This window comes from Leptinotarsa decemlineata, unplaced genomic scaffold (genome assembly GCF_025532065.1).
Source record: "Leptinotarsa decemlineata unplaced genomic scaffold, Ldec_3_MD MMD2_P_RNA_scaffold_2, whole genome shotgun sequence".
Lineage (NCBI taxonomy): Eukaryota > Metazoa > Arthropoda > Insecta > Coleoptera > Chrysomelidae > Leptinotarsa > Leptinotarsa decemlineata.
Window position 1 is genome coordinate 15757757 of NW_027412529.1, and position 23572 is coordinate 15781328.

General features: G+C 35.4%; 1 protein-coding gene across 3 annotated transcripts in view; it reads right to left on the bottom strand.

Annotated features, from left to right (window-relative positions):
- LOC111508874 (cytochrome P450 9e2) overlaps nt 1–23357 on the bottom strand; it is a 40243-nt gene extending 16886 nt beyond the window's left edge. For 2 of the 3 annotated variants that reach the window (XM_074186537.1, XM_074186535.1), the window contains exons 1-4: nt 17039–17171; nt 13416–13632; nt 8213–8376; nt 6861–7192 (exon numbers count right to left, since the gene is read on the bottom strand). In XM_074186537.1, the coding sequence (XP_074042638.1) occupies nt 6861–7192; nt 8213–8376; nt 13416–13618 (699 nt within the window). In that variant the 5' untranslated portion in view covers nt 13619–13632; nt 17039–17171. Of the gene's footprint in view, nt 1–6860; nt 7193–8212; nt 8377–13415; nt 13633–17038; nt 17172–23202 lie in introns of those variants that run through there. The other variant, XM_074186536.1, reaches the window with a different exon arrangement.
- Between the last annotated feature and the right edge of the window lie 215 nt (nt 23358–23572).

Below are 23572 nucleotides of genomic sequence, written 5' to 3' on the forward strand. Positions count from 1 at the left end.
TATTTGTTACGCAATTTCACTACTCTTCTGCTTTCCGTAACTGCTTGTTTATTATTTCAAATTTGAATCCTAGTTTTCTATTCAATTTTGAAGAGTATTCCTTCCTTAAGATTTCAGTTGAAGGAATCTCATTACTTTTGTAACAGTGGTATATTGTTTTTTTCAATGATTTCATTCGATAAACATCTAAAGATTTTGGTAATCCCGTAAATTATATTTCTCGTTCACACAAAAGGGTTTTTTAAAAACTTTTCATTTGAACAGAGTAACAACTAATAACTACGAAATATAAGTACTGGCTATTACAAATCAATTGCACCTATTTATATATAAATTATTGCCGACTTTGCAGATATCAGCAAAATAATTGATGTCGTCTTCGGGTCATCGAACAATATCCTGCTGATGTAAGGGGTTATCGAACTGTAACTTCTCCATCCCCTGGGGAAGTCTTGTAAGGGACGAACAAGACTGAAGATGATGCTTTGTGTTCGGGAACTGGTGGATCATCATTGGATGGTTCTTCCTTCGTTTGCCTTTTCAATCTGTAAATTAAGTATAGAATGAAGATGGTGATTGAAATGGGAGTCATCCAGAAATGGCTATTATTAGATTGTCTGGTTTCTTCTGGGATGAGTTGTAACCTCTCTTCTTCTAGGGTCAGATGTTGTAGTTTATCCAGGGGAATCTTATCTAATTTCAATGGTTTGAATTTCAGCGAGGAATTGATGTGAGCTGTCTTGATATTTGGTAAAGTGAGGGGTTCGTCTAATATGACACTTTTGGAGTTTATGAAGGCTTCGTTGTTGGTTTTGAATTCACAACCTGGTGGAAGTTTTATCAGATGCACTCCTTCCAGAACCATAACTTTCGTACTGGAACAATGTGTAGATATCTTCGTGGATGGGTTGAAGATCGTAGTAGTGGATGAAGTCGTGGGTACTAGTCTTGATCTTTGCTTGTCCCATCTTGAGGGGAAGTAGTCCTGGATTTGTCTTGAGGTTCTGGATTTCGGTCTCCTGTCCTCTCGTCAGATGAAGACTGTAAAGGGACGAAGAATTCAGTTATCTTATTAGGCAAATGTCTTATATTTTTCTTATGGACGTTTGCATTTTCTGTCTCGACAGTTACTGTTTGGTCTTTTTGAATGGATTTTGGGAAGTAGTGTGGTAGCAGTTTGTTTCTTTTCACTGTTTTTCTTGTGTCACCTTGGTGCAGGGTTTATAGGTAATAGGAGTTTCTCTTTTCTCGTTTCTCTTCTCTATGATATTTGTTTTCTGTTTCTGTAAATCTTCGTTGATTTTCCTTCGTTTTTTCCCTGTGTTGTTGGACGTAGTTGTTAATCAAGGCTCGTCTTATGTCGATATCGAATGGGTCTTGACTATTGAGATGTCCGTTCAGAATATCCATAGATTTCTGTCTTGTTGCTGAATGGATAGAGTTGTTGTATCCTAGGATGGCATAGAGCATTTGTTCTTTGGTGTCTCTTTTCTTATGCGTATCTTTCAATATTCTCAAGTGCTCGATCAATGAATGTGGAATGGAATCTTTCGACTATCCCGTTTGACTGAGGGTTTTCTGGAGTGGTATAGTGAATGTTGACTTTATGTGTGTCAACAAATTCTTGGATCAGTCCATTTTTGAATTCCGTTCCATTATCAGTGACGATCATATGTGGTATTCCATGATGGTTGATGAATACTAAGAGAGCATTGAGAGTGTTGATAGCATTACATGCCTCTATTGGATACGCCTGGCCATATTTTGAAAATGCATCCACAATCGTCAGGAATTTTTGTCCACTAGCCTGAAGGGTATCCATGTGTATTATTTCAAGAGGCTTCGTTAGGGTAGGTGTCAGCATGAACTTTGGCTTCTCTGGTCTTCGATCATACTTGTTGATTTGACAAGTTTCGCATAAGTTGATAGCTTCTTCGATATTCTTTTTTATATTGGACGAATAATACAATCTTTTGATCCGATTTTCCGTTTCAGTGATTCCTCTATGGTTTGTTTTTCCTTCATGATGCTGTTTGATTATTTCCTTTTGTCTAGCTGAGCAACTGACATCTTCCAAAAGGCGGTTACATTTTATGAGATCGAAAGAGAAATTCTTGAATGCCTCTCTCAAGATTCTGCACATGCTGGGGTAGAGTTCTTCATCTTCGAACATCAAAGCGTATTTCTTTCCCGGGCTGATACATTCTTTGAATAAGTTAAAAACATTTTCGTCCATATTGTCGTTTCCCAACTGAGCATGGTATCTTCTTTTATTCGGGAATATTTCTTCTATCACCGTTCTTGCAGGGTTATAGCTTACTCGTTTGAAGATGACTTGGTTATTGAAGATATTGAGAGGTTTCTCTGATATTGGTATTTCTAATATTGGACTTTCTCTGGCTGTATGGTTGGTGATGCCACTAGTATCTTCGTTTGGGGTAATTTCCGGGTTCAGGTTCACGCATTCCTTGTCTCCTTCGGTTGGGGGTTCATTCAGAATTTCTTGTTCTTGCGGTATGAGGTCCTTATCTTCAGGAGAATGGTGATGAAAACAATCTCCAAACAGATCGTTGATGATGTCATCTGCAGACTCAGGAACTTCTGATGGAGGATGGTTGAATAGAGATGCCTTGTCGTCGTCGTAGTTTGCTTCATGGAGCTCCTTTGTATGTATCTCTATTCTGGAGAGCGCATCGGCGTTGGTATTGCTTGTGCCTTTTTTGTAGACCACTTCGTAGTCATACTCTTCTAGCTACAGGCGCCATCGGACCAGTTTTGAGTTTGGATCCTTCAAGGAGAAGAGCCACTGGAGGGGACGATGATCTGACAGAATTTTGAATTTTCTGCCGAAAAGATACGGTCGGAAATATTTGGTGGCCCAAACTATTGCTAGCATTTCCTTTTCGATGATAGAGTACTTCATTTCAGTTTCGTTCAGGGTCCTGGATGCATAAGCTATTGGCTTGTCTTTTCCTATGGGTCCTTGGGAGAGAACGGCTCCTATGGCGAAATTGCTGGCATCTGTGGTCAGATTAAAGGGCTTTGTGAAGTCCGGATACTGTAGTAGTGGTTCATTGGTAAGCAGGTTTTTACAAGTTTGAACACATTTTAGGAGTTCTGGCGTATGCTCTATATGTGCATCTTTCTTGAGACAGGAGGTTAACGGTTTGGTAGTCTTGGCGAAGTCCTTGATGAATTTCCTGTAGTACCCTAGGAGTCCTGAGAATCCTCTGATCTCTTTGACAGTTCGAGGTACAGGATAGTCCATGATTGCTTTGACTTTTGCTGGGTTTGGTTTTATCCCATTTGGAGTGACGATGTGTTCTAGAAAGCTGACTTCTTTTTTCAGGAATTCGCACTTGTCTACTTGTATTTTGAAACCAGTTTCTCGTAGACGTTGGAAAACTTTTGTGAGGTTGACCATATGCTCCTGCAGAGATGTAGAGAAGATGATCATGTCATCCATATAAACCAAGCAGATAGTCCCTTGTAGACCCTTTAGGACATTGTCCATAACCCTTTGAAAGGTCGCTGGAGCATTTTTCAGTCCAAACGGCATACGCAGGTACTCGTAGTGTCCGTTTTCGACGTTGAATGCGGTCTTAGGGATGTCCTCTTCTGCCATCTCTATTTGGTGAAATCCGCTTGCCAAATCCAGGGTAGTGAAATATTGACACCTTTCCAGTTTGTCGAGAATGTCAGAAATGATCGGAATAGGGTAGCGGTGGTCTATTGTCTTCTCGTTGACTTTGCGGAAATCCACCACGATACGCCATTTTGCTTTTCCAGAGGTGTCCAGTTTTTTTTGGAACGACCCAAATTGGTGAGGACTAGGCAGATTGGCTAGGTCTGATGATTCCTTGGTCCAATAATGAAGTTATTTGCTTCTTGACTTCTTCCTTGTGTACATACGGATATCAGTATGATTTTGTGTAGACTGGGATTTCGTCTCTGGTTTTTATATGGTGTTTGACCTGATTGGTGAATGTGAGTGAGGAATCTGGATGGGGAAAAATATCAGCATATCTTCTGCATAATTTTCTGATATGCATCTCCTCTTCTGGATTCAGGTGGTCTGTTCTGATTAGATCATCCATGTTGTTGATTGGGTCTCTGTTTCCTGATGGGATTATGTCAGCAGAATAGATATGATGCTCTTGAAGATTTATTGGGCTGCTGCGTACTGGTTCGGCTAGAACGATTTGGAGTTTATCTGGACTGAAGTTGACAATTTCCGTCCAGGCTAGATGATCACGGGCATCAGTGAGAGCTTCACGGATGTAAGCGCCTTGCAGTTTCTGTCTTGGTATCATGATAGTTCCATTCTTCTCCTTCACCGGTAGTCGTACTTGGGTCACGCTGTCTGGCTCCAATTGAATAGAGTAGAACTGGGTCTTATTAGTTTCGTAGTACTGGATTGGGAGAGAGGAGTATTCGGTTAAAAGGGAGGATTCAGGAAAATTCAGTTCAGCTATGAGAAATTTCAGGTTGTCGAGTCCAATGAGGCCATCAAAAGTTTTGTGGAATTTGAAGAGGTAGAATTTCAGAATGCCGCTTGAATTAAACTCAGGAAATATGGGAATTTCTGCACTGTAATCTTGAGAATAGTTTTGGAAAATGGAAGTGACGACGAAGGGATATTTTTTGATGCAATCCTTGTAGAATTGGAAAGCTAATTCAGGATTGAGAAAGGATTTTGTTGATCCGGTGTCAATGAGGAGTTTGAGGGGAGGATTTGCAATGGTTATATAAGGAAGTTCTCTCTTATCGTCGAATGTATGCAGTTCCACTATGTTTCTTGGTTCTGTCCTGGATCCAATGGAAAATTTACATCTGGTTCCTGTTGGTCTTCTTGAACCTGTAATTCTTCAGTTGGTTCTTCATTGGGATAAGAGCAGGTTTCTCCAATGTAATAGGGGTTCGCTTCATATGCAAAGTCTTCGTCATGTTGCTCAATGTTGAACATGGGAGCTGGATTGGAATTTGGTCTTGCCTGAGGTTGGGTTCTCATGCTCCTCGTTGGTGCTCCATAAGTATTTCTGGTACTGACACTCATTGGTGTTGGTTCTTGTCCGTTCTGCCTATTTAGTTGGTTCTGTCCAAAACGTGGTGGTTGGACTGAAGGCCACATCTGTTTCTGTTGAGTATTTGGTTGCCAATGTGGTCTGAAGGTCGATTGTTGAAATTGTGGTTGGAGTCCCATTGTCTGATGAGGTTGTTGTTGGAAAAAGCTTTTCTTGCTGATCTTTATCGTATCATCGGCGGTGTGTAATTCGATATAGTTTGATATTGTGTTTGAAATTCCCATGACTTTTTCGTAGAAACGTTGTGGTGTTTCGTTCTGGTCTTGTCGCAGGTTTACCAAATCTCTTGTTAAGGAATTTCCATTCCTTTGGTCGGCGAAGTTTTGGATTAGAGTTCCTTTGATGCTGTTCCAGTCACTACATCCATAAACTGAAATGACGTATTTTGCTCTGCCTCGTAGCTTGTTGAGTAGTCCTAGTATCAATATATGGTTCTGAAAACAACCGGGGTCTTCAGTATTCCAACATTCGTTCAGAATCATTATTGATACGTTGATGAACTGGTATAATTCATTTGGGCTTCCATCGTATTCGGGTACAATCCAAAAATTCTTCAGATCGAATTGTTTTGCCATGTTGATGGGATTTAAAGGTTGGTCAATTGTTTGAGGAATAATGGATGGGCAAGAATTGGTACTTGAAGGTGAATTTGGTAAAACTAAGGTAGGGGGACGTAAAATAGTATTTGCAATTGATGAAGTTGAGTTCATTTGTGCTTACAGGATGACGATGATGGCTCGTTGCATATCCTGTCACCAAAAACTTAGTTCTATGTAGATATTCCTTGACGGACGATAGTAAAGAGGTATTCTTGTCTACGGCCGGAATTCTTCCTGTAGTACTTGCTTCTCGGTGGAACTTGGTTCGGGAGAATAGTGGATAAACGTTTGAGAACGACGATGATCTTCTAAGGACTCTTCCACTATCCTAATGACTGCGCCAATTATATTTCTCGTTCACACAAAAGGGTTTTTTAAAAACTTTTTATTTGAACAGAGTAACAACTAATAACTATGAAATATAAGTACTGGCTATTACAAATCAATTGCACCTATTTATATATAAATTATTGCCGACTTTGCAGATATCAGCGAAATAATTGATGTAGTCTTCGGGTCATCGAACAATATCCTGCTGATGTAAGGGGTTATCGAAGTGTAACTCGTATCTCATCGCGTCTTGCGTTTATAAGGTTTGTTTTCGACTGCAGACTACAGGAATTTCGGTGAAATCTGATGTTGCTTGTAATAGTTTATTTTCCTCGTTTATTTTCCTCCTTATTTTCACTCGTTATTACCATTAGAACTTGTCAGGGACGCCACATTTCGAACAAAAAATTTTGAGTAAATATAACTGCACCAATATCGAATGTCAACACTGAAATCGCGATCACTTCCTGAACCAAACATTGACAACACGACGGCTCGCATTGTGTTCGTCACCGTAACATGACTTCGAATTCAATTGTATGACTCTTCAGCCAATCATAAGACTCGGTTAGTAAAAATCATCCAATACGAACCGCCAATTCTTCAGTCCACGTAGACTATTTGACAGCGGCTTTATTTCTCTGTAATGGTTTCTTTAGCCTTTGAGGGCTAAGACACTTTAAGTATGCTCAATAACAGTTAATTTGACTATACAAAAAATAGAGCTGAAGTACGGTCAATGTAATTTTGAGGAAAGAGAGTTCGTTTACTGACCATATTCAAAAATTGAAAAGTAGTATACGTGACAATGACAGTGTGTGTAATCTTGTGAATTTACTTAACGTACGTTTACTATGAATGTTGGCAGCAGGAGTGTAGAAAAAAACTTCAAAGCTAAAAACGAAGATAACGTGAAAGCTTTTCTAGATTTCACATAAAAGTCATTGGCAGGGTTTCGAAGCGAATCAACTTTGATACCATATGCCGTTGTTGCAATAGCATCGTTAGTAAAACGAGTGATTGTATCTCTCAGTTCTACGTCTATAACGTCTTGATTTTTCTCCAGATAAAAGGAAACGTAATCATCCGCACATTCTGATATCAAACCGAACATCAACCTCATTTTGTTGCCTGTGAATGCTGGACTAAGAACTGGTCTCATTTCTCTCCACCTTTGACCTGCAAATGATATATTATCAATTGTAAGTTCCGAATCATATGAAGTGATACATGAATTTCAGGTCTTGCAGAGATGGAATGAGAAAGACTGGAAATAAAAACAGAAATGGTTTGGTCGGTGAAGGAAAGGAAAATGAGATATGGAGTCAATGAAAGTCCTACAAATTACCATTCTTCAGTACAATAATTTTTCAGTACTGGAGGAAAGCATATTTTCCTGACGAGCTTGAGAATGTTAAAAATCAGATACAAGTAAGAATACGAAAAGTTCCCCTGAGTAAACCTGTGAATGACGTCTGACGAAATAATGGAAGTGGGTGTAATTTTATGGACTTTGATACAAGCTGAGGTCTCAAAAAATTATTCAAGAACAGAGTTTTTTGCTGATATGAAAGTTACTTCTTTGCATGATCTTCACATCTTTGTAAAGATTTAAATGATTTTTTGAAATTGATCGCTTCCATTCCTTCTTTGGAACATTCCCCACATTTTTTGTGAGAGAAGTAGGAAGCCAAACCTTCCTTTCCCAATTAGATCCTGTTTCTCTCATCTTCTTACCAGATAGCTAACAATGAAATAGAAACAGAGACAAGTGCGAAGTATGGTAATTAGCTGAAGACATTATAGTTCATAAGAAAGACCTGATTATACCAACATGATACGTTGAAGTATATTTATTCAGAAACACTTCTCATATATGAGTATTCTACATAACACTTCTCATGGCTCTCCAAATGTCACGATGAATTTATCATTCATACTGTTGACAACAATGTTGTTTACTTTTGATGGACTGTTTGAAACCTTTGGTGTAGTAATGAATATTACTCGAGTTTTATACCAACACCAAGACGTTATTTTTAACACCTCGACACGTGAGAGGTTTTGTCGAGGTGTTGAAATAACGGTTTGGTGTTGGGAAAAACTCCAATAATATTCACAATGTTCTTTATTTACCGAAAAAATCAACTATACTCCAACCTCCAAATATAACCCCGTACTTATACAAAATGTTCTTACCTGTCAGTGAAAACAAATTCTTGGCCCAAAGTGGATCAGAAGTTTCAGGCATGACGACCCTATGGTCAACAAAATGGTCGAAATCTTTCACAGTGATTTGTTTAATCAACTCTGGGTCTCTTATCATCAAGGTCGGAGTTACGTATTGATATATTCCACAGTATCTGCAATTCGAACCCAGAAATCATGTGTGGCTTTGGTTGTTACTAATCAATAAGAAGGTACCAATTTGAATGATAGAGTTCTACGGTGTGAGGCATAATTTCAATTTACTGGGCCATAAGTAGCTTTTCTAATGAAACAAGTTTTTTTTTAAAGATCACTTGAATGAACGTATCAAAATTCATTCACACACACTGAATATTGGAAATGTATTTTTGATACATTGGAAATAACTTTCAATATCCAAATTCTCACTTTGAAGTTTCGGAATAAGACACATGTCTTATTACCTCATCAGCATCGTCCTGAATAAAATTACAAGACTGAGCACTTATTTGATTCCCAACTTCACAAGAGATGAAACATGTCCTTTGAAAACTTCGTTAATTTTTTGTACAAAGATGTGAAAGTGAAAGCGCAAGTTTCCTTTCCCCACAAAAATGATGCTTGACAGAGAGACAAGTAGCTAGGTGTTGACTGGTAGAATAGTAGCACACTTTGAAAAAGATGCATATTCAAGATGGCCACAGCTACAAAATGGCGGATTGTAGTAAATATACCATGAGTATAAAATAGTTGGAAAATTATCATTAAAGTGACAATATGGTAATGAAAATAAAATAGTATTTCAAAGCATTCCAATGAAATAATTTAATTAAAGCTACATCAAACAGTTATAAAATAAAGTTGAAATAGTTTTATAACTATCATTAAAGTCGAGCAGAAAAGTGTTATAAAACTTCTACAAAACAATTTACTTTTATAGGAAAATAAGTTTTATAAGTCAGTTGTTGAAAGGTTTCTGTGTTGTGACTATTTTATAACGGTTTTTTAATTTCATTTCATAAACGTTTCTATGACAAATTTATAAAACACTTTTATTGCCTACAACTATATCACGTTCATGATTCGACTAATATAATCAATTAGCATTTTGTAAGTAATTATAAAATACCAATGAAATAAAACTGTTGCAGCACCATGAAATTATAAAACAACTTTGCTGGTTGGGTGCCTTGTAATACTGAGGCACTAAATGAACTGAACAGAATGAGAACAATTCAGCAACAAAATCAAAAACTGAAAACTGGTCCTGAATATATTATGAAAAATACATCTCTTATTCTGAAGAAAATTTTTTTTAATTATATCTACTGTCGTACACCGTTCAACATGAAATTTGAAGTTCACCACTTCACTTTGTCAAGGTGTTGTTTCTATTGAATTCAATGGTTCCATTTAGCTTGTTCTGTTTGTTTGTAACAAACGTAGTAATTGAAGTTTGACCCCCTTTAATCCAGTCATTTTAGGTTCTTCAAACCTCAATATGCGGAAAAATTCCTACTGAGCTGAATTTTGATATACACCTTTACTATGACGTTTTAATGAAGATGTGAAAAATCGACATTGATATCGTGCCGGCTAAAAAAATTATAAGGGTCAATAGGTCACGAAAATCAGTTTTTCGCGAATATCTCGCAACCTATGGCTCGGAGGTCAATTAAGGTCATTATAAAAATTATTTTCCATAAGGTTATCTACAAAAAATTCCTTCTGTATTTTTCTGTAAAGTCAACCGTTTTCGGACTAGAACGCTGAGAAAGCGAGTAGAATGCACTCACGGTATTGTAAACCGTATACATATAAGGCGTCAACGTTGAATGACATTGATAAACTTGTGAAGTGGTTTACTTTACATATTTCTTTTTCAACTTGCAATGAAGTAGTTTCTATATCAACAGGAATTGTTGGCAATAATCAAATCAACTGTTATAATGCCAAAGAAATTGGTCTGCAGTCAATTAAACAAATGATAGGTGTAACATTCGACAAAACGCTCTGACAGAGTTTTTCCATTAACATCAGTGAACACTTCTATCATGGTTCATATCTTTCAGGTACCCATCCACCCGTTATTGCTATTTCAGAGAATTAGTTTAAATGAAAATTTTGAGTGAATATTTACAATATGAATCAAGTCCATATCCAACAGCACTATTTGATAATGTTGGCATGAGAAAAACTCATAAATCAAAAATATATCAATACTTGGAGCTAACTAATTATCAATTAGTTCGGGATAATCTAACATACATAATTGATGGTAGATTTCTTATGCATCGGGTTGTATGGCAAAAAAATGATACATTCAATATTATCATTAACAAATATATCAATTATTCATCAAACAATTTTGGTCAAAATACTGTTGTCATTTTTGATGGTTACTCCGATACCAGTAAAAATATCAAAACGATAACACAACTAAGACGAATCGCAGCCGTTTCTACATCTTGTGAAATGCACTTCAATGAATCGATGGAAGTTCCTATCGGTCAGGAAAAATTTCTATCTGATCGATTTAACAACAGAAAATTAATTGAAATGTTCATTGAGAAATTCGAAAAAGTTGGTATTTCTACAAGACAATAACACGATGATGCTGACGTCTTGATAGTCGAAACACCAATTGAAAAATCAATAAATAATACTACAATTATCGTTGGCGGAGACATAGATCTATTGGTACTTCTCATAGCACGCACATAAATACTTGATCAACCTACATCAATTTTTTTAAGAAACCAGGGAAAAACAATGTTGAAACAAAAATATATTCGACTGAGAGGCTCAACAAGTAACCACACTGCAAGAAAAATATTCTGTTTCTACATGCTGTGACGGATGTGACACAACTTCAACACTTTTTGGGAAAGGAAATATTAAAGTCATGAAGACGTTTGAGAAAAGACTCGATTTACACAATTCTGCAGAAATATTTCAACAAGAAAATCGTGCTCGAGGTGCTCTTGTCAATGCTGGAATACATTTTCTACTAGCAATAAACGGTGCTCCAAAATCAGAAAATTCAAATGCCAATTACAGATACTGCAGCTTTGCTAAACAGCTCAACAGCTAAACAGCTCAACAGCATATTTATCGAGTCTATTATCGAATACAAATCCGGTTAGGAAAAGAAATTGATCCAGAACAGTGGGGTTGGGAGTTGAAAAATAATATATTACAACCAATAACAACTTTATTGCCACTAGCACCCGATGATCTACTAAACACAATCTTTTGTACTTGTACAAAAGGTTGTGACGGCAAATGTGGATTTGAAAAATTTGATTGAGATGTTCTAAAGCTTGTGGACATTATCGTGGTCGGTCATGCCTAAACGCAGAGTCCACTATAAGTGTCGCGTCGGGAGACAACACAACCTCGAGCTAAAATCTAATACTTTTTTCCTTGTATAATGAATAATTATTATTACAGTTCATGGATTATGCCTACGGGGGAAACCATGTTGAAAAAAACGCGCATTGCATTCTACCTCAAAGGTGGTGCGGAAACGAGTGCATCATCATAATGTAGTCGCTTTCTCAGCACGCTAGTCCGAAAACGGTTGACTTTACAGAGAAATGCAAGGGACATTTTTTGTAGATGATCGTATGAGGAATATTTTTTATCATGACCTCCGAAACATAGGTCGCGAGATATTCCTGAAAAACTGATTTTTGTGACCTTTTGACCCTTATAACTATTTTAGCCGGCACGATATCAATATCGATTCCTCACATTTTCATTTAAACGCCATAATAAAGGTGTATATCAAAATTTAGCTCAGTAGGAATTTTTCCGCAGATAGAACCTTAAATGACTGGAATACTTCCTGTTGGCAGATTGATCTGTGACCGCAGCTACAAAATAGCAGATAACACACTATCTCGTAATACTGAGGCACTGAATGAACTGAAAGAATGAGAGCAATTCAGTAAAAAAATTAAAAACTTCAAACTTGAGAATAAAATGAGAAAATATGTATATTGTTAAACCATTTCATTAAAAAAAAATATGTAGATAATGTACTGGAAACTGAAATATAATTCGGAAGGTCCACAGCTTGATCAGATGAAAAAATAAAAAAAAATGTTTTATATATTTACTCAAGTTATGCTACGCCCAACGATTTTATTATTTTTTATCTTATCAATACCTTAATTGTTGAGGAGAGTGGTGTGATGACTGCTACCTAGGACCTTTCGAATTATTTTTCATTTTAAGTACATTATTCATATCATTATAATATTTTCTCTTTCAATAAAACCGTTTACCATAAAGAAAAATCTCCTGTTTTTCACGATAGACTAATGTGTTCAGAGAATTCGAAACCCACATAGAATTTGCATATTTCCTACACCTAAAAGATCTGGAATGTGTTGGAAATTCGTTTGATATATTCCAAACGCCAACTTCCGTTCCTGAAGTTGCTACAGAAACAGTACCAAAAGAAATCTGTTATTGAGCTGAATCACAAACAACCAGCAAAAGAGTCATGTCAAACCAAAAAGTTTCAATCTTTTTTTTTTGGTACAGATTCAAACTTTACACTTTCAATCACCCCACTGATGTATTACTTCACAAATGAATCAAAACAATGAGGTGAAATGAATTTCAAAATTGATTAAGGTCATAACAATCGAAACTAAAACTGGAAAGTTTTTTGGGTTCAACCCATTATACTTTTTCTATAATTCCTCTGGAAGATTTATCTATTTGAAATTAACTATTTGATTGATACAATTTTCAAACAGTAAACTTCCAGTTAGTTTACTTTTTGAATCAAAGACACTTTAATGGTCCGTTATAATTATTGTATCTGTTTCATCTTTCACGGGATACACAGTAGTAGAATTTCACGCGTATCCTAAGATTCGGTTAAAGTTGATTAAAGACGAGTTCCCGTCTTATCATGGTGTATGAATGTCATTGACTCATTCATTTTCAATAAAGTGTGAATCAAAAACATTCTTATTATCGGCATCACTACCCTTTTGTCTACTTTCGATCGTAGTATTTACAAACTATCAGAATTTCTTTAGTACTTTTTGAGTTTATCGAATGAGTTTCTATACTAAAAAAAACGTTAATTACTCTCTCCAAAAGCAGTTGAGTAACCTTTCAATAAATAATTTTTTTGCGGATTTTTGGATAATAAAACAAGAATTTCTAAAGTTAAAAAAATACTCAGTCTCACCTTTCATTTGGAAATTGATTATAGAGACGTCGTACTAAATCGGCAAAACTCTCCATTTTGAAGAAAAACCGCCAGTAGTCGCCAAGTATTGGAACGGGATTTCCCTGTTTTATATTTCTTTTTTTCCAGTAACTCAGAGGTCTGATGAAAAGGTAATAAAACGCTGTTACTGCTAATGATGCTAGTACGATTGTTGTCAACATGTTTCATTTAAACTCTGAAAAAATACAAATACAAGTATGTGATATGTGTGATTGATGACTTGTTTACTTTATGGTAATTCATGATCACTCAAATGAAATGAATAAAAACACTTTTGTATAAATACTATCAGTGGTATTTAGACAAAAGTGTTTTCATTCATTTCATTTAACAAGTATATAAGATGAAAGTATATTATTCAATGAGCCAGAAATGTGGCCATTACTTGTGAGTATGAAGTTTTTTATGAAGGAGATCGTTCAAGTGAGTACTTGACATTGAGTCTCTTGAGTTTTTATTCAGTTTCAAATTAGATGGTCGACCTAATCACACAATTTTACTTTTTGACATAATCGTAGTGGGAACCGTTGAATAATATTATTGAGAATAACAGAGATAAGAACGCACGGTAAAAATTCTCTTTCAATTTCATTAGTCGTTCTTTCTCTTCTTTGAGGAAGAAACACATTCACTACAGGAAAATCATTAAGGTTTTGAATCGCTGGAGATTGAATTCAATTGCGAAATTGAAGAAGTTTTTTCCACATTAATGCATTTTTACAAATAGAAGAGTTCTTAAACAGTGAAGTTCGAGGTGTACTGTCACAGTCCGTCGCGTATTTCTGATATGTATCTACTTTTCTTGGAAGACCCAAATGTGACAAGTCACTGGAACATCTTCCGTGATATTATCAATAGAAGAGTGAAAAATTTCCAACCTTCCTTCGATGTTTCAGACTATCAAGGTTGCAATTGATGCTCGTGTCTTCAATCAGGCGGATGGCTCTTTTCTGGACGGAATCCAGCAATTTCAGGGAATGCTTAGGAGCGGAGTTCCATACATGAGAATATTACTCCAAAGAGTAATATTCTCATATCTTATCAGAGCTTTATGAAGCTTCGGAAGTTGCTTAGGTGTGTACTGTTTTCTGGTTCGGAATATTTATCTGAACTTTTGAGAAGCGGCCTTTGCAATTTCAGCAATACAATTGTTCCAAGATATAGTGTCCATTTCAACATTCAACAAACTTATCGAAGCAGAGAGCGAAATTATATCCGGTTCGGAGATATTAATTTTTTTCAAGAATTACCTTCACTCCAATTCGAAATCACCTCTAGATCCTCGTTATGCAACCTCCTGCTGCCGGTGAAGATGTGCATCTGCAGTCGATGTCCAGGAATCCAAAAGGAATGACGAAACAAGTGTGCAGTCGTGAGCAAAGCAATATATTGGATTCTTGGTTTTTTCTAATAAGTCGTTGATATACAATAAAAAGAGGATTGGAGACAATATGGATCCTTGAGGAACACCAGCGATGCTGCTGAAAGTATTCGAGGGGTGTCCATCGACGGCCACTTGCAAGCCATAGCATCGAAATGATCTTTTAATTACGATGACGGGCACTTCATCAGGATCAGACGCCTCATTGATAGTACGTATCATACACTATTATACATCACCTATTTCTTAGTTGATTCATTCGGTTGGGCAAGTGATTCAAGTGTTTCAAATCCCAATATGATGCTCCAAATTGACACCAAATACCTCTCAGAAATTTTCACCAATCATATTATGATATAATTTATTCTGGAACCAACTTTGGAGGAGATGTCACATGGCTGAGTAATGAGATTATGCTGTGCAATAACAACGCCATCTAGTTAGATCTTCTTTCTCTGCACTTAGCTACACCGCACTTATGAGGCCAATAGCCATAAACTCGTGTCCGCTGTTCCGACTAATCTTCTCCTTTTTCCTAATGAATAACTTTTCCAAAATATTCGAAACGGCTCTAAAAAACCAAATGCTTAAATTTTTCGAGATCCACAATGTCATAACCGACTGAAAATATGGATTTATGAAAGGATCAACCACAGAAAATGCAAAATTCTAAATGATTTGTGGTCTCCTTTGATCTCACCAAAGCTTTCGATACTAAAATTACTTTTTTAATCCTTTTCTGTCGGTAATATTAAATACTTCTTCTTTAATCAGCTCTATTACTTCCCATCGAAATTTAGAAAACTCTTTTTACGCCTGATGCTTCGTTTCAATTTTCCCCAAATCAACTCGATGGGATTGAAAACACAAAAATAGGGGGGAGCTCTCAGTATGGTGTGTCCATATTTTTCAGCAATACTCTCAAGACCCTACACTTTTTCAAATGTTTTTGCCTGTAAAACTTCAAGTAGTTGGTTTTTGATATAGTAATCTTCAAAATAGAAATTGTTATCCATTAAAAAACTTTGTATTTCATCTTTCCTCGAATTTTTATCCGGTACTTTGATGAGCTGTAGCGAATGATAGAGAGCGTTGTCAAGAACAATTACACTATTCGCATCCAAATTTGGGATCAATGTGTTTTCAAACCGTATCTCGAAAATATTAGCTTCCATGTTCAGAAAATTTGGAACCCATCCTTTACTTCCTTCGCAATGTACAATGATTAGTTTGCAGGCATGTTAGGCGTACACATTCTCGAACATTAGTCCACCCTATCGTAACTGTGTCGTGAGTATTTCGTCCAAATAGAAAATTTGTTGTTGTTCTTGTCTATATTTAGTTATTTGTTCTGAGTATTTGTTACGCAATTCCACTCTTCTTCTGCTTTCCATAAGTGCTTGACATTTGTTTATTATTTCAAATATTTATCTTAGTTTATTTATTAAATTCTGAAGAGTTTTGTTACAGCAGCTCACGTTATGGCCGGAAGTATTCAATTTCTTCCTTATGATTTCAGTAGTAGGAACAGTAGTAGGAAATCCTATATCACATCGCATCTTGCGTTCACAAGGTTTGTTTTTGAGTATTTCAAGTGCAGTTGTGAAAGGAATTTCGGTCAAATCTGATGTTGCTTATAATAGTTTGTTTCCTTCGAAGCCAAACTTGAGATGTAGATTCTTATATACATTGAAACATACTCTCTTTGTTCTAATATTCAAATGCATCCGAATCTTATTCACTGGTATCTCTTGTTTGCATTATTCACCATCGCTATTGCAATCACTACACTGGAAAAAGTCTGCGTTGTTATCACACTCTTTATTACTATCAGTACCTGCCCAAGGACGAAATAGATAACAACAATTTTAAGTAATTATGACTGCACCAATATCGAATTTCAACACTCAAATCGCGATCAGTTACTGAATTGAACAAGACGGCGATAACCATCTCCGCATTCCCGATTTCTATTCGTCACACCGTGACATGACTTCAAATTTAATTTTATGACTTTTCAGCTAATCATATTACTCGGCTAGCGAAAATTATACAATACGAAACGCTAAGTCTACGGTCCACGTGGACTAGTTTTATTTCTATGTATTGGTTTTTTGGCCTTTTGGAGTGCCATCAAATTGAGGAGTGCACAATATCATTTACTTCGACTATACTATATATGTACATATTGAAAACTCACTTATTCACGAAACATTTATGACAGCTGATAGTCGGTAACAATATTCTACAATTTCAGAAATGGGATATTACCGTGTTGATTACATTATTTTATATGCCTGTTATCTGTTGATTGAACTTCATGAACTTGTCTTCCTGGAAAAAACACGCTCTGTATCTGAATGAAAACAAACTTCGATCATTTGTTTATTTGAGTTTGCTAGTAATAATCAGATACGTACTTAGTGACTGAACCTTGATATATAAATTTGAATACCTAAAAACATCCTTGGCCAGAAACATCTCAAAATTGTCTATCATGCATTTTTTTTTTTTTTTAATATACTTTATTGTCTGAAGAATAAATTCTTATTGACAAAGCCTTGTGCGAAATATAAATAAAATATACATGAAATCACAAAAGTAAAATCACTAAAATTAGGTTATAACATGAACTGAAAAGAGACATGTAAATAATAACAAACGTTCAGGATATAAGAACATGGTCAACAAAATGTAAATAAATCAATTTAAACTAAATTGAATGAAATGAAATCAATAAAATACCGTAGATATTACAGTTAGTCTTCTCAATTAAAATTATCATCATAGAATTCTGCTAAGCTATAATAAGGTCTCCCAGAGAGTAAGTCTTTCAACTCTTTCTTAAGAGCTCTAAGGTCATTCATGGTTCTTAAAGCTTGAGGAAGGTGATTGAATATTTTAAGACCGTTGTAAATAATGGAATCTTTAACTAGAGACGAAGAAGGCAGCGGTAATTTAAAGCTGAATCTTTGCCTGGTTTGATACATTGGCGCGTCCAAGTTGTTAAACAATACCCTATTTTTGAAGACAAGGTAGATTGTCTCGTATATAAATAGGGAGACCACCGTTAGGATTTTGTTAGAGGCAAAAAGAGGTCGACAAGAGTCCCTAGGCTGTGGTAGAACACACACCCCAAAAGCAAATACCATAACGGAGGTGTGGTTCAAAAAGGGAATGATAAACCATTCTAGCTTCTGCAGATCCGAGCTCAAATGCAGTTACTCGTATGGCATAGCATCCAGAGGAGAGCTTCGATTTCAAAGTATCTACATGATTGTTGAATTTTAAACTATTGTCAATGAACAAGCCAAGGAATTTAGAAGCTGGTACGTTATCTATTTGAATATTATTTAGATGTACGGCTGGAATCTGGCAACGAAAGGACACTACTTTTGTTTTTGATAAATTCAAGCTCAAGAGATTTGAGTCAAACCAGTCCTTCACTATCGTGATGTCATTCTCAATAACTTCATACAACGTATGGTTGTTGGGAGCATGCCATAAAATTCTAGTATCATCAGCAAATAGAGTGAATTTTCCTTGGATGTTTATAGACGATAGATCATTAATGTAAATTAAAAATAAAAGAGGGCCCAGTACCGAGCCTTGTGGGACGCCGCAAGTAATTTTACCTTCATTTGAGTATGAAGTGGTTTTGACCATCTGGGTGCGATCTGCTAGGTATGACTCAAACCATTTAAGACTTATTCCAGTTTTACCGTATCTACTGAGTTTCCGCAAAAGAATTTTATGATTCACACAATCAAATGCTTTGGCTATATCACAGAAGACGGCAGCTACTATTTCTTTGTCATTTATGTTGGAATAAACATTGTAAAGAAATGAAAATATGGCATCGGAAGTGTTTTTTTGCTTTTGGAAACCAAACTGGCAATCACTTATTATTTTGTTTCCATTCAGAAAGCACAGGAGTCTTGTTTTGACTAGTTTTTCTATCAATTTAGCCATTGCAGAGATTAGAGAAATTGGACGAAGACTTGATGGACCATTGATGTTTTCTCCCTTTGGCAGTGCTAACACAATCGACTTCTTCAAAAAAACTGGAAAGATTCCTTCTCTAAATGAATTATTTATTAGATTGACTAATATATCGAGTATTCTTATCGGAATATTTTCTAGGATTTTTATAGAGATTTCGTCTGAGCCTGTGGCGTTTTTGTTTTTAATGGAAAATAATGTTTCATGCAGTTCGGTAATATTTGTATCATATAATATAAAGGTATTCGTAACTTCGATATTCACATAGTCTAAGGGGTCACGGGCTGCTTTTATATTTTTCGTCAAGTCCTCCGCAATAGAGCAATAGAAGTCATTGAGTTCAGTAGGAGAAAACGGAATGTCTACAAATTTTTTGTGTCTCTTGCCAGTAAGTTCATTAATGATACACCAAGTTTCTTTTGAATTATTCGAAGCTTTATCCATTCTACTTTTATAATATTTGCTTTTTGCTAGTTTAACTACTTTTCTGTAAATGGTGCGATAGCGGAGGAAGTAATTAAGAAAAAATGGAGCAGATGTAAATTTTCTCAAATAATGTAATACCCTCATGTTTTTTGCCGAAACCCTAATACCTCTTGTCAACCAATTTTTATTTTTGTGTCTAAAATTGATTTTTTGAACTGGAAAGCTTTTATGAAATATATAAAGTAATTTATTATAAAATTCAAGGAAAGGGTCTTCAGAAAATTCTATATGATTCCATTCAGAGCTTAGACACAAGTTAGAGAACTTGTTATAATTAGCAGAACTATACAATCGTCCTAATTTAAATTTCGATTTTCTCACATTAAGATTGAGATACACCTTAGAATAAACTACTTCGTGATCTGACAATCCAGAAGAAAGAACATCACAAGAAACTAGCTCGGAGTCTAAATTAGCACAGAAATAATCTATGGTGGACTCGGTAAATTGAGACACACGTGTAGGAGATTTCACATGCATTACCAAGTTATAAGTTTGCAATAAATGAATTAAGAACTGTGTTGCTTTTGAATTTTGTTCTGTGTAATTAATATTTAAGTCTCCAGTTAAAATAATTTTTGCTTTTGAAGGTAATTCAGTAATTTTGAAGAAAATAGATTCCAGTCCGTTAAGTAATTGAAAAGGATCACTAGAAGGTGATCTGTAAAAACACAGTATGTAAATATTCATTTTAGAAGAGTACGTTATCGAAAATTCATTCACTTTCTCTTCAAGAAAATTATTAAATTTATCTACTGCAACTAATTTGATTTGATCCTGTATTGACTCTTTCACTAAAATAATAGTTCCTCCATGTGGAGAAGACGTTCTACAGAATTTGGCTTTAACAGTATAGTTTGGAATATAAACTATTTCATCTATTTTTAGCCAATGTTCGACAAGTATCACTATATCGGGAATTGAAAAATTATCTAATAAAATGAAAAGTTCGGAGCATTTATTTCTCAGAGACTGAACATTCAAGAATAGGAAAGATAAATCTTGTATGTTGGAGGTTTTAGGATAGTGATAGAAATTAGACATTGACTTAGCTAGATTGTCATGAATTGGAAGTTTTGCATCTCTAAAAAAGAAACAGAATCTGCTACAGAAGGCAAACTAGCCAATGTAATAGAGCCGGAATCCGTCTTAGAATTGTCACCTAAATCAGATGTGTCTGACTCTTGGTTACATTGGACAAAGTGTAACGATGGAGTAATTTTCACAGTTTTCAAAGCAAGATATTTTCTATGTAAAGTTATGTAGCTTACGATTTCACTGAGGATGGTTGCCTTACTTCCATTAGTCTTAAAATCTATCCAATATTGAACTGAAATATTTTTATTGCTCTGTGTAAAATTATATATTCGATTGTTCATTATTTCTCCGAGCTTATGGTCAATGTCATTATATAGTTCTAGAACTACTAAAATGTTAATGAACTTGCTCAATGGTAGAATTTGTCTTAGAGCCCGATTAAGTTGGCGGTTATTACTAACATTTTTACTGTTGCACATAATAATGAGAAAATCATTTGAACCAAGGTGCATGGTATCTTGAAATATGTTTGAAGTGTATGCAGCTAACTCTTCATTGGGATTATATTTTTCTGTCACACTGTAACTATTGAGGTCAATCATTGTTTTAAGGCATGCAGAAAAATGTTTTGAGTACTCATCCCCTAAAATCAGTATTTTACTTTTTTCAACCGAAGAAATTGAATGACTCTTTTTCGCTTCGTTGTCCAAGCTTATGCTACGAGAATTTGATAGATCACTTGATGCATTCACTGGGGGACTAGAGAGACAATTCATCTTTTCTGGATTTGATGGCAAGGAATTGATCTTATCCGCAGGTCCCATTTCATTGTGTGGATAGCTCAAATCAGCTTGGCCTAGGCCTAGATCATCTGTTGAACTGGAGAGCAAATTAACGTTTTCTGGAATGGATGACAAAATTTTAAAATTATCTACACAACCCATTACATTGTTTGAACAGTTTGTATCAGATTGGCTTTGCCCTTGAGAAACTAGTTTGACATCCTCTGTTTTTGTTTGAGTTGTTTTAGTTGCTACATGTTTTTCAGTTGATGTGGATTTATGAGACACAGTTTTGTATGTTTGTGTGCTACAAGATTCTTTTGCCACCTTTTCTTCATTCAATTTTTTTCTGAGCTTATTTATTTCGAATTGGAGGTCAGCTACTAACTTTTTGTGAAAGTCAAGCGAGTTGTTTAGATCTGTTTCCATTTTTAAAGCCTCTTGAATAAATTTTTCCTTTTCAGCTTTTAGTTTTTGGATGAATTTGTTTTTCAATTCAGCATCATCCTCTAGCTCCTGAATAGTTTTTTCTAACGTGCTAGTTTCAAATTCGGAATCTGTAATATTCATCCCATCACTGCAACAGATTACTTTATTTTGTGTTAGCAGTTTAATATTTTTTCTTCCTCTAGCAAGACAACTCTTATGGAAAATATTGGAGCACTTTGTACAAATATAATGAATAAAATCTTTCTTGCAACACTTAAAACTAATGGAATTCTCCGAGCACATGTTGCTGCTTCGACTCACTCACTTGCTAAACGGGTTCCAACTCGGTGACAGAGTTGTGGTCACCTTGTTCAGTGTCGAAAACTATATTGTGAAAACATTAGTGAAAACACATCTGTTGTATGGTATTATCGCATGGGGAGGGGTTACTAATCATTACCCTAAGAACTTGGAGACACTCCACAAGTGGATTATTAATATCATTTAGAATATACCCTATACTTACCCAAGCGACGATCTATACACTGAAGCCGAACTGATGGACATACGATAAATTTTTGCTCTAACATTACTGGTATATCAACGACAAAATATCAAAGATGCTAAAACTGTTGATCACTTGCATCATACACGTTATAGAATACATTCGATTGGAGTACCAAAAATGAAAATGATAAAAAAATGCATTGTAGGCGCGAAGGTCACAAATAATTTTGACACACATGCACAGGCTGAGCCTTTGTGGGTTTTCTTTATTTATTTGGTTATCTGATGAATACAGTGATAATCGTATTATAAAACCTCATATGTTTTTAAACACTTTAAATTTCATTGAACGGTGAATGAATATTATTATTATTATTATTATTATTATTAGATGATATAGATGTATTAACTACAGTGAATATAATAAATGAGCAAAATACTAAGATGGATTGTCTTATAGTTTATGTATATTTTTATAGAGTTCGGTCATACAATTGGAACTCATGTTTGATGAACTTGGCCACTATGATATTTCACTCAATTTCCTCTCGCCTTCCTACTACCCAGAAATAAAAAAAGGATAGTTCCTTTCTATCAATATCAAATCTATAAGTCCTTATACAATGGAAACTGTTGAGGGAGCTTTGAAATCGAAAATTGTTCCCTCCTTCCAATAACTATTTCAGCCAATGAGTAAGGAGAGTTAGTGTAGGAATTCCACTAAAACGAAAAAGAATTAAAATGTTAGGAATCACACGTTAAAATGTAAGACCTCTTTAATCCTTATCTCGCACAAGTTTGGACTTCTGAGGGTTGTCGTTCGTAGGGGTGCGACAGCTGGTTAACGGAAAAACGGATTTTAAACAGATTTTTTAGTTTTGTATAAATCTTTTCAATTTTCAACGCTACAATCTCCCTGTACGAATTTGTCAAAAAAAATCACAATAATATCAACGCCATAATTCCGAATGTTCTGAATAAAACCTTTCTAGAAGAGAAATCTAAAGAAAATCAATGTTGTGCTGGTTTTCAGTTGAAAAGCAACTGCCGTTTATATATTTCCAGTTCATAATACAAACGTGTTATTATTATTATTCACTACAGATCAATGCGTACGTACCGTGGACAACTGTTCACCATAAAAGAGCACTGTAACTGTAAAACGTCAGAGATCAGATCAATTCTCTAAATTGAATATAATGATGAGATTAGCTATAAGGATACTAAGATCAATACTCGAAACAACAAAACACTAGCTCATCATCACATCAACATTCTATGTCGTAATAAAATCAAATTGAATGATTATCTTATATTCTTTGAATTGTAGATAGATACATAACTGAAATTATTCTTCTCACACTCATTTTGAAGGAGCTAAAGCAGACCACACACGTTTTGTTAACCTGCCATTGAAGGAAGATGACATAGTATTCGAAATATATGAAAAAATCACAATATTTTACATTCACTGAAGTTGGTGAAGAAAT